The sequence below is a fragment of the Andrena cerasifolii genome, chromosome 5 (assembly GCF_050908995.1).
Source record: "Andrena cerasifolii isolate SP2316 chromosome 5, iyAndCera1_principal, whole genome shotgun sequence".
Classification (NCBI taxonomy): Eukaryota; Metazoa; Arthropoda; class Insecta; order Hymenoptera; family Andrenidae; genus Andrena; species Andrena cerasifolii.
This window is the reverse complement of record NC_135122.1, coordinates 16,468,002-16,483,501: the sequence shown is the minus strand read 5'-3', so window position 1 is coordinate 16,483,501 and position 15,500 is coordinate 16,468,002. Positions and strand designations below refer to the sequence as shown.

Here is a 15,500-nt window from a genome sequence, read left to right as displayed (position 1 = left end):
GCCGTTCTTAGCGCCTATCTGCGAGCAACCAGCCGAGCGTCGAGCTGTCCCGTTGCGAATGGTAGAATCAGTGAGGAGAACTGCAGTAGCGTAGGTGCGTGCTCGTAGACGCGTAGCGTAAGAATATGTATTTCAGCTGCTCGACGCTCGGCTGGTTGCTCGCAGCTAGGCGCTAGAAACGGCTCCTTGTGCAGCCCTGGACTAAATTGTTCTTCGACTAACCTTCGAATAAAAATTTCGAATACAGTGAAGTTATTCGAGAATAACGAATACATTTCTAGTCGACTAAAATTCCAAAATTAATTCGATTGCCGAGGAGCATATTTCCGCGATACAACAAAAGTTGAAATTGTATGGGAAAAATATGTATTATGCCGTTTCATAATTATTTAAACAACCAGATCAGATTTCACGTGAAACAACGAATTTTAGAAAACGTTATTAATATTTTTGTTTATAACTTTTTCCTAATTGTTTAAACAATTGATAAAACTTTTCCCATTTGATAGATCTGATTAAAAGAAGTAACTTTTGTCTCGAAATTTCTTTTCTATACCTTACAGATTGCGAGTTAGAAAATAAATTCCAAAAATAGCCGAATCTTCAGGGGTTAATTTCACCCCGTTGGTGTGATTTTGAGCAGCAAAAAACAATTGCGTTGTAATCAGGAGGAAATTCCCTACATATCCACAAATTTCAGAATTTTTTGAACTTTCGGGTTCGAGATCTTCCCTTGTAAGCGTCACGAATAAGCCGCTTCGGCTCGAGTAGGTACACACGAAAAGTGTTCCCCTCGCCGGAGCGGCTCTGGTTCTGACCCCCGCTTATTCGTGTCGCTTAGTCGCCACGGCGGTCCTTCGAATAACGAATAACGACTAAAAACTTAGTCGAATAAAAATTTAGTCGACTAAAAATTTATTCGTTATTCTCGAATAACTTCACTTTATTCGAATTTTTTATTCGAGTTCATTCGAATAAAAACGTAGTGGAATACAAATTTATTCGACTAATTCCCAACTCTGCCAGACGCTGGGCGCAGCGTACATACGGTGGGACTGTAATTGAACGGACATAATCACGTTATATCGCGAATGGAAGCAGCCTGGGGACCAGCGACCGACAGATTTGCGGGAGTCTTCCTAGCGTGCGAATACCTACTCGTCCTACAAGTTCGAACTACCTACATTTTCCGGCGGGAATCATTACTCTTGCCGGAGTTGCGCTAGGTGTTTTCGGATGCCATATGTTCCTCGCGCCCGCTACGCGGATTTCTGGCACTGCAATATCCGGGAACGAATTTTTTTCGAGCTGGCAGGAGCGCGATCAGGCACGAATCGCGTATTTCATTTCCCCGGCCGGTACGTATCGCGCGAATATGGGGGCGTGAAACGTGTAACGAACGCCAGATGGAATTTACCAAGCGGGTATAAATATTGGCGAGAATTCCTGGCGCACCGGTGCCTGGCCCGGAGTATCGAGATAAAATTGATAAGCGCGCGTAAACGGGCCGCCATCGTCTCCGCGCGATTTTTATTCATCACGGCCCTGTCACGGGGCTGCAGTTCGACGGAGGGTGGACGGGACAGCCGCGGAATGAATCTCCGGCGTGGCTGGCCTGCTCAAACGTATCAGCGAACGCGAACCGCCCCCTCTGTATTTGCTAATATTTCCCTCCTGTTACTCAGTTTCCTGCTAATCATACTTTCAATCTGCGCGCCACGTCTGCGCCGGTCTTTCTCTATCACGGGGGATGAACCGCGCGGGAACTAAGGCCGCGGAATTGATTCCGGTTCCCGCGGCGGGGTGTAACGGGCGGAGCGCGGAATGCTCCTACGCTTTATACAGAAATTTCTATCGTTCCGCGGCGTGGATTTAAATTTCTAATGACCCGTGGTCGAATATCGCGCGGCGGGAGAGATTGCATAACGAAGTCGAAGGGGCGTGTGCACGCGGAGAGAAACTGTTCGCTGTACCGTGGCCGAGCGTCGAATGCCAGGGAATTTCCGTGCCATAAACAGGGCGGGACGGGAGGGGTGAAAGTTCCAGGGAGGATAAGCGAGTGCTCACTCGATAAGGTACTTGCGAAATTCATGGTAACAGCGTTGTAACGTCGCTCCGTGCTGGACGAGCCGCGGGGAATAGTCGAGCGTTAAAACAACCCCGACAATTGTTTTAATCCCCTCCACCCCTCCTTGAACAGCATCCCAGGCTTTCGAATCCTTTGTTTTTCGAGCCGACTATCCCGCCCCCGCGTCTCCCGCCGAGCTTTCCTCCGGGAGAGTACCTACACCATCGCGTTGGATGCTTCTTCCAGCTCCGTCACCCTATTACGAGCACTATTTCGCGGCCCGGTTATCCGATTCCCAGGTTGCTTATAACCGCGACATCAGTGTTCTTCCTCTTAACGAACATCCTGCGCGTAACCGCGGTCTAGGTGGGTGCAATTTTGCAGGAGCGATCCTCGAGCGTTGGATCTCGTTAGCCGCAGAATTCGCGGGGGGGTGGAACGCTTCCGTCGGCGGCGTCGCGGCAAAGCGACAGCCTAAACGCGACGCGCGGCACAAGGGCGCATAAATCGCGCGGGGGTGAACGAGGAGGTCTCGCACGGACTAGCTGCGAAATTCTGATGCCACCGATCGGGGATTATCGCGGTTGTGGGGCCCCGGGCCGCTTTGATCTGCCGCGTGTAAAATCCAGCGCCGCGCGACGAGGAAAACGGGCGGATGTAGATGAGGGACTTCGTGAAAGCAAAATATGCTGCTGGGATTTACGCGGCACTTGAAAAAACCGCTCCGCGTCTCTGCCATTATTTTCCAGGCGGCTTTTCAAACCGAGCGATTACTTTGAAACGCAACATCGAATGCGGCCGGGGAATTGAGGGATTTTCGAGTCGGTTAGACGGGTGAAAGGAGCGGAGAGCACTTGGACGTTGCGACGAATCAAAATTATGCCGATGAGAGTGACATCAAAGGGTTTTTTTTTAAGTGTCTCGGAGGGATATTTACGGAGAGGCCGCAGTGGCGCTTCGCAATTCAGGCGGCATTTTTTAATCCCTCCCACGAGCAGCTTTTAGGAAAACTTTCAGAGTATAGGTACCTACAGAACGTTTTTAGAGGAGAAGGGTTAAGTTCATGGACGAGTTAGAAGTCCTTGTAAAAAACGCTGTAAGTGCCAAAGATCAAATTTTTCAGGAGAGTGTAAAAACCTCCCTCGCTTTAAATTGTTTACGAAATTTGATTTGTTTTGATTGATAAAGGTGCTTAAAGGGTTGCACCTTGTCAGGCGGCCGAAAAGAGGCGAATATTTGTGATTTTTTTTTTAAGAAGCGGAAGCGTACATTTTTACGAAACTTTTTGCGCTTAAAAGAGCAACATTTAAAGAACATTTGGGAATTTTTTCGTAGAAAAATATTTAGGTTTATAATAAAGTAACAACCGACATCCAAGAAGCATTTTTAAAAAAATTGTTTTGCGGTGAGCACATTCCTTGTACTATAGACGATCAAATAATATAAGTTTCAAAGATGCCCGTCGATTCGAAAATAAGTAACACGCGATTAAATACGACCATCGCATAATTTCTTATATTTCAGTTATTTATAACTTTTTGTATATTTCAATAACATCGAATGAATGCACAATTTCATCTCATGGATAAATAAAAACATTTCCAATATATCAAGTGTGATTTTATAGAAATTATTGACCAAGTTTTCGCGCTCAATACCTTTTTCTCTCATAAAAACGCTATCCCTGTTAATTTTTCTCATTTTGATGCCGTAATTAACTTCAAATAACGTAATCAAATCAGACAGTACTGTTAAACAAAACATAACATTATTTTATCGACATTTCCTCCCCCCTGCAGGGCTTAGTTTTAATCTAATGAAAATTTTGACCTCGGAATCAGATTCTGCGACCCCAAAAACCCCTGGATTGACCATCTTCATAATGATAAAGGGTAAAATGTGAACGTAAGGATTTTTTATCACGTTTTCGGCGATTCGGACCACTGTGTGACGGTTTGAAAAATTAACCTATATTTAAAGATTTGTTTCTCCGTAGATACAACATATAATGCAATAAATCTTTTTGGTATTTATTAAGCTACTCTTATATTATACAAAAAAAATTAAAAGAATTTTTTTAATTTGTTGTAAAACTTTAAACGCGATTATCTCAAAACAACATTTTTTCAACTGTTGCGAGTGATTGCAAAAAAACTATTTGACCAATCAGTCTGAAATTTTTACACGTTATTCAGCACATCAGTGGCTATAACGGGGACCACGAAAACCTTATTTTATTAAAAATTTCATACTTTTTACAAGACAAAATGATTGAAACATTCACTGTATTTCGACAGTTAAACTTCAAACCTCTGCCATTTTGTTAATTTTTTATCAGTAAAAATAATCCTGCTTCCGGCGATAAGCATACTAATAATGATTACAACACGCTTTGATTTTTTTGTTTCAAATGCGTCGTTCTCCCGGAATCACCTGCACTAGGTGCATCGCTTTCTCAACGCGCTCACATCAGTGCGATATATATTTAAAAAAAAACTGTCAAAAATTTAAAACAGATTTATTTTATACTGCCAATAAGTGTATTAATAAGTAGACAAAACATTATACTAAAAAATAAATCCTAAAAAATGACCATTTTTCACGACTTCACAGTGGACTGACTCCTTAAGCCTTAAGTATACGAATGCATCACAAAATTTTCTACTTTTTGCACGAACATCTTCCAAATTCATGGAAACAAGAATCGTATTGGTAGAAAGCATTGTATGTGCCAGCTCTTACTTGCAGAGAAAACTGAAACTTCATTTAAATCTGCGAGCACTGCAAGTGCCAATCCTGTTTGCCCCTAGCTAATTGGCTTTTACATTGTTTTCTACAAGCACTCACGAATTGAGCTAATAGCTTTATTCATTCTATATTTCAACGACGCTTTATTCAGAAGACTCTTTCCCCCGTTAGACGGAGAGTCGCATTCTTGGCCCGCGCTCGCGATAATCATTCTCATAGGAGACACTCGACTAAAATCCCGGAATCATTAAAAACCGAATTGCGCGCAATCTTAATTGCAAGAAATTGAAACTTATTCATATCTGGCTAACGAGATCAATTCAAGGCCCATCCTTTAGCGACCTATCGCTAACGAGCGCCTATTGTTCCAGGGACCGGCCTCGACAACATGAACTCCAGCGGGGAGTCAGGCGGCACGATGACCGAAGACTACGAGGTAGCAGGCTGCGGTCCGCCAGAGGAGGAAACAGGTTCAAACTTACCGGTCTGGGAGGCCGCGGCCGCATCCCTGACGCTGGGCTTCCTCGTCCTGGCGACGGTACTGGGGAACGCGCTGGTGATCCTGAGCGTGTTCACTTACAGGCCGCTGCGCATCGTTCAGAACTTCTTCATCGTCTCGCTGGCCGTAGCGGACCTGGCGGTGGCGATACTCGTGATGCCCTTCAACGTGGCTTACCTTCTTCTAGGGAAATGGATCTTCGGCATACACCTGTGCAAGCTCTGGCTGACCTGCGACGTCCTCTGCTGCACGGCCAGCATCCTGAACCTCTGCGCGATCGCCTTGGACCGTTACTGGGCGATCACCGATCCGATTAACTACGCGCAGAAGCGCACGCTGAAGAGGGTGCTGGCGACGATAGCGGGCGTGTGGGTGCTGTCCGGCGCGATCAGCTCGCCGCCGCTGGCTGGCTGGAACGACTGGCCCGAGGAGCTAGAGCCGGGTACCCCGTGCCAGCTGACGCGAAGGCAGGGTTACGTGATCTACTCGTCCCTGGGCTCGTTCTTCATACCGCTGCTGCTGATGAGCCTGGTGTACCTGGAGATCTTCCTGGCCACGAGGAGGAGGCTCCGCGAGAGGGCCAGGCAGAGCAGGTTGGGCGCGGTACAGTCGACCAGGCACCGCGAGGTAGACGACGCCGAGGAGTCCGTGAGCTCCGAGACGAATCATAACGAGAGATCGACGCCGCGGTCGCACGCCAAGCCCTCTCTGATCGACGACGAGCCCACGGAGGTGACGATAGGAGGTAACGCGACCACGTCCTCGAGGAGGACCATCGGCAGCGGTCGCCCGGCTGCAACCACGACCACGGTCTACCAGTTCATCGAGGAACGACAGAGGATCTCCCTGTCGAAGGAGAGACGCGCCGCGCGGACCCTCGGCGTGATCATGGGTGTGTTCGTCGTCTGCTGGCTGCCGTTCTTCCTCATGTACGTGATCGTGCCGTTCTGCCCGGCCTGCTGCCCCTCGGACAGGATTGTCTACTTCATCACGTGGCTCGGCTACGTGAACAGCGCCCTCAACCCCCTCATCTACACGATCTTCAACCTCGACTACAGGAGGGCATTCAGAAGGCTGCTGCGCATTCGCTGAAACACCGCCGCTGGCCGCTTTGTTTAGGAACTCTCCTCGCCCCCGTTGCTGGGGATTCGCGTCGACTCGATCGCGTTCGATCGCAGGGGACGACGGTTCGTCCGGTTGTCGGGAACGTGGCGCCCCCCGGGGGTGGGCGAAGAGCACGCGTCGATTGGCCACGGTGCGGTGATCGTTCCAGCTTCCGTTCGCCGCGGGGACGATCCAGGGAGCTTCTCAGATGCCCAACCAACTAACGGGAGACCTAAATTACTCGGGGTTTTAACGAAACCAACCTCCACGCTCGCGCTTAGTTTCCTCGGATACACGGAACGCGGACGTGGCCTATCGAAGGGAGCGCGCTCCACGCTCGTGTATTTGCTTCCCGCGAATACGAGGAGCAAAGAAGAGCGACGATACAGAGGGGAATAAGACCGGAGAAGTCTCGCGGCACCGCTGTCACGCGTGACGCGCGGACGTCGGATGAATTTTAAGTTTCTTCTGATAGCAAGCGGGAACGTCCGTTGCGATTAAGCGCTGGAACAGTATACACGATGGTCCAGCTCCGCGGCGGCTGTTACCCGCGTGCAGACGCGGTCGTTTCATTAAAGTTGCTCCATTAATCCTGGGAAATGGCCGGGGGAGCTGGCGCGCAGGGATAACGGATCTAAAGGAAATGAAGTACCTAAATCGTCCCCGCAGCGGTTGGATCGTTCCGTCTTCTCAGCTAACGCTGCACCCATTCCCGCCGCGATAACGCGCCGGACGCATCCCCTCGATCGTGGCCAATTGAGAAACGAGCGGCTTCTCGGTGCACGTCTTCGACAGGCGCGATTGAAACGCCGCTGCATAGAAATTCGTCTCTGCGAGCGAATGGTGCCATTTCCCTCCGGGGGAGCACGGTGAAATAGTGCCGTACGAAAAAAAGAAAAAAAATGGGGGATTCAAAGCATCGCTGAGCGGGTCGATGAGAATGCATCGTCGAGTCTTTCGAGCTCTCTAAGTTGAAGGTTACGAAGTGTTGCTCGCAACAGAATCGACGAAGAACCGAAGGATAGCTTTCGATGGACGCTCGGAGGCACGAGATGCTGGGGGATCCTTGTCGCCGCCAATCGTCGACGCGAGCAGAGCGACCCGCGTTTACGGATAGGAGATTTTCTACGAAAACGACCAAGACTCCGATGTTAAAACGTTTTAGAAGATAGATTACGTATCCTAGACGGTGACGCGCACGCATTGTATCAAAGTGCCCCTTAGCTAAGATCGCAGCCGTAGGTGGATACACCACCGTTCGACCTTCTCCCGGTCTTTTAATGGCAGAAAATGAGCCGGGCGATTTATTCGTGGAACAATGGAGGATGGTTACCATCCCACTGATGGCCGATGATCGTTCTCTCGAGTGGCCCTCGTGAAAGAACGTTTTGTTTGATGTCGACTACTCGCTTCCTCGACGTTCAACCTTCCTCCCTTCAAAGACTCCTCTGAAACGTCTCTGCCCATGGTCGCAGACGACCAATCGAGAGTCCCCCCCGATTAACTAACAGAGTCAAGGTTTCTTCTTTGAGACGGAGCCCCTCCGGAACGTCGATAGATCCCAGTGTTGCACTTTAGCTATTTATCGTACCTACTAGAAATTTCAGGTGGAAGCGCGTCAATTGCATCTCCGTAAGTCGACTAGGATCGTCGACACTCTATCGATCGTCCTTACGTATATGTACGTAGGTAAGCTTGCCGGTACAATAAGGCGAATCGCAGCTCTCCTTATCGCGCGGCAGTCCTAGAAATTAGATCTCGTCTTTCGTACTCGTCGCTGACGAAATCGTTGTAGTCGCTCCCAAAACGCTTTCGAGGAAGTTTCTCGAGAGGACGTGTGATCGCGGTTCTTCTTAGCAACGATAACGAGCGAGGTGGCGCACAGTGGTCTAATTCGCCAAAAAGATGGCCAAAATACGAAGGCATCTTCCGATTTGTACAAAATTTGGTATACAAGGGTTTTCGAGGTCGCTGATTCAGAATCTGAAGTCGAAATTGCAAAAAGAACACAAATGGTGGTCGAGTACCTGAAAAAAATATCAAATTTAACAGACACCTGGTACTTCAGAGTTTTCGTGGTCGCTGATATCAAATGTTTCATCGAAAATATAAAATTCATAATGGAGGATGTAATACCGCTTGCATAAATATTGTCTTTTACGTATTTTTTTTCGTAAAACCTGACGATTTCTCTGTTTTCGCTAAAAAAAGAAGCATTCAAAATAATGAATTAAGTATAATTTCATTTTGGAAGATTTTTGAGAATAGTTTGCATACAAATTTGATTTCCTTCACCTTGTTTTGGAAAATAAGCATTTTTACTATTAACTCACTGTTGACCGGTCACGAGTTAACTTGTGTTTTCATGCCCTAACGTAAAATTGCCGGTCAATAATGTGTTAAAACAGGTCACGTGGTTTTAAGGAATGAACTTAAAGTTATTATCAAAAAATCAAAATGAAAAACAAATCTTTAGATAACAATTTCACCATGTATATTTTTATTCTGGTTCCAAATCCGACAATTCAGAGGAAGAAAGTGAACTGTCTGAGGTTACACTTAAATTATCACGAGACAGTAATGTCAAAACATCGAAAGGAAGTTTTTTGTTAAATGTAAATATCTTATAGGGTAGCAAATTATAGCAAAATTTTTCAGTTGCATATCCTTCTAGACAGTGTACTTGAAACGAAGAATTTCTTCTCTTTGCGTATAAAAGCGTATAACGTTACTTTTTTCCTCGTTCTTTATTAAGGGAGGACTAAGATGTACGATATATTCGGAAGGGAAATACACGGGTAAATGTACAAATATTTTGGACAGCTGCTATGCAAAGTTAATGTTTATAACACATATTTTAACGGCAAAACATTTCACAAATGAATCCCTTCAATGAAACTTTGTGTGATACATTAAAAATGATAGAAATATCAAGACATTGAGGACCAAGAAATTAAGCCAACTTTGAAGGTTTATATAATAATAACTGATCACTGTATTTTAATTTTTCGAACGGTATTTGTTACATCGCAATGTATATAACAAATGTGCCATAGTAGCAAAACGCTGTTTTATACTTTGAAAATTGCATTTCGGCCAGCTTCTTGGCGAATCAGACCACTGTGCGGCGTCCCGCGTATCTTAAACGCGCGACAGACGCGACCCTACCCATTCATTATCAATTGCAAGTATTATGGTTGTGAATATTAATAACAAAGAAGCGACGCGCCAGGCGGGAGCACCGTGGAAAAGGCGTCGTTCGCCGTTGACAAGGAGGTCGACGTCTCGGCGACGACTACACCCCCTCACACGCGCGCAAGGTGGAAGAAGCAGGAGAACGGCGCATGTCTCTGTATAAAATTATATTTAAGTCGCCTCCGAGTCTTCTTCCCATTGACACGCAGCTATAACGCGCACAGGATGGCTGCATTCCGCGGAATATAAAGTTCAACCCTCCGCGTCTCAGGGTGCGTCGACGCGGCGCAAGGAGACAGCGTCGCCTTCTCGTCCTGTTTCCAAACGGAGCGCCTCGCAAACACGTTCGACGTCCATTGAAATTCTTTCGAACAGAGAGCAGGGGGTGTTCGTTCGCGGGAATCAGTGGCGGTGACCGTTCGGAATTCTGTCATCGATTAACGTCCGTTGGAAAAGGGGATGCGCGACGTCCATCATCGACGCCTGTTTATCACGCGTTAACGTGGCGATTGGTGAGGCGCGTAGGGTTGAATTAAACGACTCGTCGCCGATTAAGCGAGGTAATTGGCGACACGTTCCTTCACGCTTGCCGCCCCCTCGAGTCTCGCGCCAAATCGAACGAAGGAAACGGGAATAAACAGAGGGCGAAAGGACGAGGGGCGAGGCAAGGATCGTCGAACGGATGTCGTGCATCGCGTTGGAGAGTGTGTGACGCGCGAGAAGGGGGGTGGAATACGCCGCGAAACGGTTAGCATTAACACTCGACCTCGTCACCAGGGCACTCTATAATAAGGTTGTGATAAGGTTGTGAGAACACGTTCGTAGCCGTGCTACGGGCAACACAAGGATTTTTAATTATTAGGATAGACAAATGAACGTTACTTTATCCGTGGCACTGTCCAATCCGGCGCCAATTCCTATCCAAGGGGGAATTGAACGCGACGGTTGAATAGTTTTAATTGGACGTTAAAGCACGACCCTGGGGAAAGGGGGGCGCGCGCCCCCGCGTTTCTTTTCTCCCTCCGCTGCTGTCTGCACGCCTCGGCCAGCTCCCTCTCTCACCTACCATCTTTCCGCGTTGTCACGTCGCCAACGTCCCCGTCGTTTCGCTCTGCCCCTGCTGTCTTTAAAACGGATACTCCGTTTTTTCTCCCTCGTCCCGTATCTATCCCGTCCCATTTACGATGGCAAACTGTGTTAACGCGGCAGTGAATATTACGCCGGGCCAGCGTCGAATTCCAGCAGGACTTTGCGCTCCTCCGAAGTGCTCGTAAAACGCGACCGGCATCGCCCTCCGCCTGTTAAGCTAACAAACGAGCGGCCAGCCGAAGCGGTTACCGAGAGTTTTCTTCGTCAAGCCCCGCGCCTTGATTTTTATACGGCTGCCTCGCTAATAACCCTGTCCCGCGTCTGTCACCCCCGATTAACCCGTCAATAGGGATAAGTGGCCAAACTTTGCAAGCTTCTTCTTTCTCCATCTTCCAAATTCATTAACTGTTTCTCTACGAACGCGGTTATTAAACCTCCAGGCATTTGCTCGAACAAAGAAGGTATCATTGGCAAAAATTGCGCGCAAGTTTGCACTATTTTTTATTCAAGCCAATCCACTCTTTTACCTCTCTCATTCTCCCGCTTTATGCCCCTTTTGTTGTTGCGCTTTCGAAGTTTCTGCAGGATTTGCCATACGCAGAGCGGCCGCTGAATAGACATCTTTCCCCCGGCATTGCCCCTTTTTTTTCACCGAGTGATGTGCCAAATGGGGGATAAAAAAAAAACACGAAATTTCGGGGCTAAACATTCGTTCGGACGAACGCGAAAAGTTTCCTGGCGAGCGCGGCCCCTGGCCGAAATGAGTTTTATGCCTTGCACACGGAAGAGCGCGTTTCACGGTCGTTTTCCCGCTGCGGAGGCCCCGATCGTTCGTTCGGGGATAGAAAAAAAAACAGTACGTCGCATGTGTACCCTCGCGCTGGCACGAACGAATGCTCGAGAAATTAGAGCAATTACGTTGGCTGGAGCAATTAGAAAGTTTTCGAAATATGCTACCTCGTATCGTCCTCGTATCATTACCCATTGTGTCTTAGCAGTTGGCCTGCTTCCTTTCGTTCCACTTGGTCTGAGCACGTTGCCTTCCATCGCGACTGGGTGCCGCAGGACGGGCTAATATTAAACTCGTACCACTGCGAGTAACCGGGCAGTGTACACTACACTGATTCCAGTGGATGGATCTTGCGTTCCATATTCATCGGACTCGTTTGCAAACGTTCGACCCTGTCGTTTCGGGTCCTCTTCAGGGGACTAGGCAGTCAGAAACTCGATTTTCTTTTGCATTTTTCGAAACTACCACCCTTCCCGAGTAAAGTGCCGTTTGGTTTATGTTAAAATTCCCAAAATTAAGGATTTTACAGCCGAAAACGTCGAGCGCGTCATAAAGCGTTTCTGCGCGCACGCAGGTTGACTAATTCCTCTTTCGAAACTTTAAACGCGATTTTCTCGGAATCATATTTCCTGTTCGTTTTGCAGTGATTGCGAAGAAACGGAGGTACAAGTCACGACCTGAACCTACGCGTAAGTCTGTGAAAACTTCTGTTTTGACAAAAAAAAATAAAATGGCCCTTTTCCCTAGCGAAAAATCAAGTTTCATTGAAATTTGCCGTTTTACAGCGGTCATTTTTATAATTCTGATTTTTTTTCTTTTGCAATAGGTTCAGGGCAAAGTATCAATTTCAGAGGATATTTCACAATTCAATTTCTTACGGCCAGAATCACTGTAAAATTACAGCGGCTCCAGAAAGAAACACCTATATATCAGGCAACTGTAGCGCTGTCATACATATGTATATATTATTCAAATAATTATTTTTTTACTGTTTACAGTATTAACAAACATTACCCAAAAGTACTAGTCACAATTTCTATTCATCTCCTTGCAATTAATTCGCAAAAAATACTTGATTTTCGAGCGATCTGACTGCCTAGTCCCCTCAAGGGACACCCGCAAATTTCTACTTGTGCGCTACAGTGAATTAAAAATGGTCAATCGCTGCGAAGATATTTGTTGCTCGCAAAAATGGTCGAAAAGTGTCCAATCAATGTAGATTTGTCTATCCTTGCGCGCAGCACGTGTCTCCAAATTGCTCGACCCTCTCCCTTAGATGAAATCCTTAGGAAACAGGGGTTGGCCTCGAAGCAAGGGGTCGTGCTTGAACGCGGTTCGCGCGCGCCAACTTTCGCGGTCGTTCTTGGATAGGATCCCCGGGTGTGCGTAGATATATTATTGTACTATATTAAATATTACATAAAGCCATTACTTGTACATCCGTATCGGCAGGTTGATTTTCGAGGAGCACATTTCGCGGATCGAAAAGCAGAACGTTTTCATTCCCTTCTATGCTAAATTTGTATTTCCATTTCCACCAGTTCTCTCTTTTCCCAGCGACAGCATGATTTTCCCAGCGGACCGTTGTCGAAAAATATTTGTTGATGAAACCCACCCACTTTTCCATTCTCTCGTGCACCAGTTCTGTACCTTTTCATCGAGCGAAGTGCTGCGGGTCGATCCGCGAATTCGTGCGACGGATCTTCTATAAATTATTGCGTAATTGGGCCTGGTCGCCCGATCGAGTGGAACACTACGCTAGATACGTTTAATATTATACATAAATATGATATATATATATATATATATATATATACACACACAGACACGCAGACACACCTAGTTATAAAACTAATACTCCATTGGTTGTGATTTACAAGTATAGCAATACAGAGGCTCGGGTCTCGCGACCCGAATCGCGCACGGAGCTTCCCTCTCCGAATGAATTTAGTATTGCGTTAAACACCCTCCCCTGCCGCGCGATTTTTCGGGAATAATTAATAATCAGGCTCGAGTTTTCTAATTTACGCGCGCGATTCACTTGGAATAGCAGGTGGAGGGGTGAAAGTGTTTGTCGTTGGAGAGCAATTTAACAAAGTTGATTTTCATCGTTGAGGTATTTTAAGAGTTTAGGTACTTTAAGGGCCGAAGTATTTTACTATAGTTGATTCGCGTGAAATGCTTGTAAACCCCTCGAGAGCCCTCGTGCGTCGTTTCAGCGGATCGCGTCGGTCTGCGACGAAAGCGCGCTGGATATCCAGCAACCAGGTGCGAAGTTAAACAACCAGGGGGCCGTAATTCCAGCGGAATTGCTGGCGGATCGTATTCACCGGGCAACGAGGCGATCGCACCAGGGTTTTCGAAGCGCGGTCGCGTAATAAAAGTTCTCGGTTCTCCAATATGGCGGACGGCACCTCGATGACTCTTGGCGGAGGCTTGATTGTATCGTACCGCAAAGGGGCGCCGGTTCCGCGATCGATAAACACCCGCGGAACCGTCGATCGCAGCTGGGTCGGCGCGCAACGGAACCGGCGTTATTCATTAAATGCTCGGGTTAAAAAGAAATTCCGTTCCGTCGGGCGCGCGGTCCAATTATGGAGATCAATTGGTCCCCCGTCGCTCGAGAGCAGCGGAGTAATCGAGAGGCAACCGGCATCCGTGCTCGATGCTCACCGATTGCAACCGCCGGCCGGATTATTGCCAGCCATATCCGTCGATACGCGGAATTTTCATAAATCTCAATACCAGCAGCGGTCTGCCGTTGATTTCTATCGACAGTAGCGAACTCGCTGACAACTCCGTCTCCGCGCTCGGGGAGAGAACGACAGTCGCTACTTAAGGTCCCCGAAATCGAAGGGGACGCTTGCCGATAGACCGGCCAAGGAAATTACGCTCGCCCGGGCGACGAAGTTCCCTGGAACGAGGAGAGCAGAGCGAGAGTGGGCCAGAGACTTGGGGGAGAGAGAGGAAACGCTCCGGTCGCGTCCCGGAGAAGCGGACCATCCAGCGTTCATTGCGAGCCTGTCGCTCGAGCGTGTAAATATGAAAGACCGAGCTCGACGAACGGAGAGACACAAGCCATCGGCGTACGCGTGGCACGCGGAGCGTGGCGTGAACGGGCGAATCCACCGTTGCGATTGTCGATCATACGCATCCGTGGCCGAGGAGCGCGCTGTAAGCGAGAATCTCCGCCGATGCACCGGAAGGCGCACGAAATCTCGCGCGGTTCCCATCGAGACCCGCTTCAACTCGGTTCGCCGTCTTTTCGCCGTCCCGTCGAATTCGTTGCATCCCCTGGCGGCGTCTCCCTCTCTGCTCCCAAGCTTCAATATCGCCGAGCACCCGCGGACCGTGAATCGTTTTAATTATTTTCAAGCCGGAAGTCTCTCCACCCTCATCTGCATATTCTGTACAGCCGCGTTGAATTAACCGACGGCCCACCTGTACGGTTCTCGTACAATTTCGCCGGCTTTAAGCTTCGTTTAAAACCGCGAACGCGGTTGGGTCTCCGTGCTTCGACAGCGAGCTTTCGAAGAAAGCGGAAACGGCGGGGGCGACTGTTTCGGGTAAGCCCGCCTAAGGTCCATATCAGGTGTCGTCCGCGTATCGCGGAGCAACGCCGCGCGATCCCTAACCCGGAGCATTTTCCGCGCGTGTCGACTTGCGCGGCAGATAACGACGATACCTTTAATTGCTTCGTTCCGTGCCGCGGGGGGTTTTAATTACATCGGGACGCGTGGAATTCTTCGCAGTAACAGGCGGGATCCAGGGGATGGGTGAGAGAAAAAGAGGCGGCTCGCGGTGCTCGAGGGCCGGTCCCGTTCGGAATTTCGTGCGCCTGCCGCGGGTGAAAAGTGAGGGTGAAATAAAATGAGGGAAGAAACAAAAAAGACAGAATATATATATACACACAGAGATACACCGTATGTACCAGTAAAATGTGGAAACCCTTTTCGGGGTGTGATTAATCTCCTGAAAGCACCCCCGACCCCCCCCCCCCTCCCTCC

General features: G+C 48.2%; 1 protein-coding gene across 1 annotated transcript in view; it reads left to right on the top strand.

Annotated features, from left to right (window-relative positions):
* Window positions 1–15,500, top strand: part of Oct-tyrr (Octopamine-Tyramine receptor) — a 60,514-nt gene extending 45,014 nt beyond the window's left edge. The window contains exon 3 of the mRNA XM_076812106.1: window positions 5,188–15,500. Within this exon, the coding sequence (XP_076668221.1) occupies window positions 5,205–6,407 (1,203 nt within the window). The 5' untranslated portion in view covers window positions 5,188–5,204 and the 3' untranslated portion in view covers window positions 6,408–15,500. The remainder of the gene's footprint in view (window positions 1–5,187) is intronic.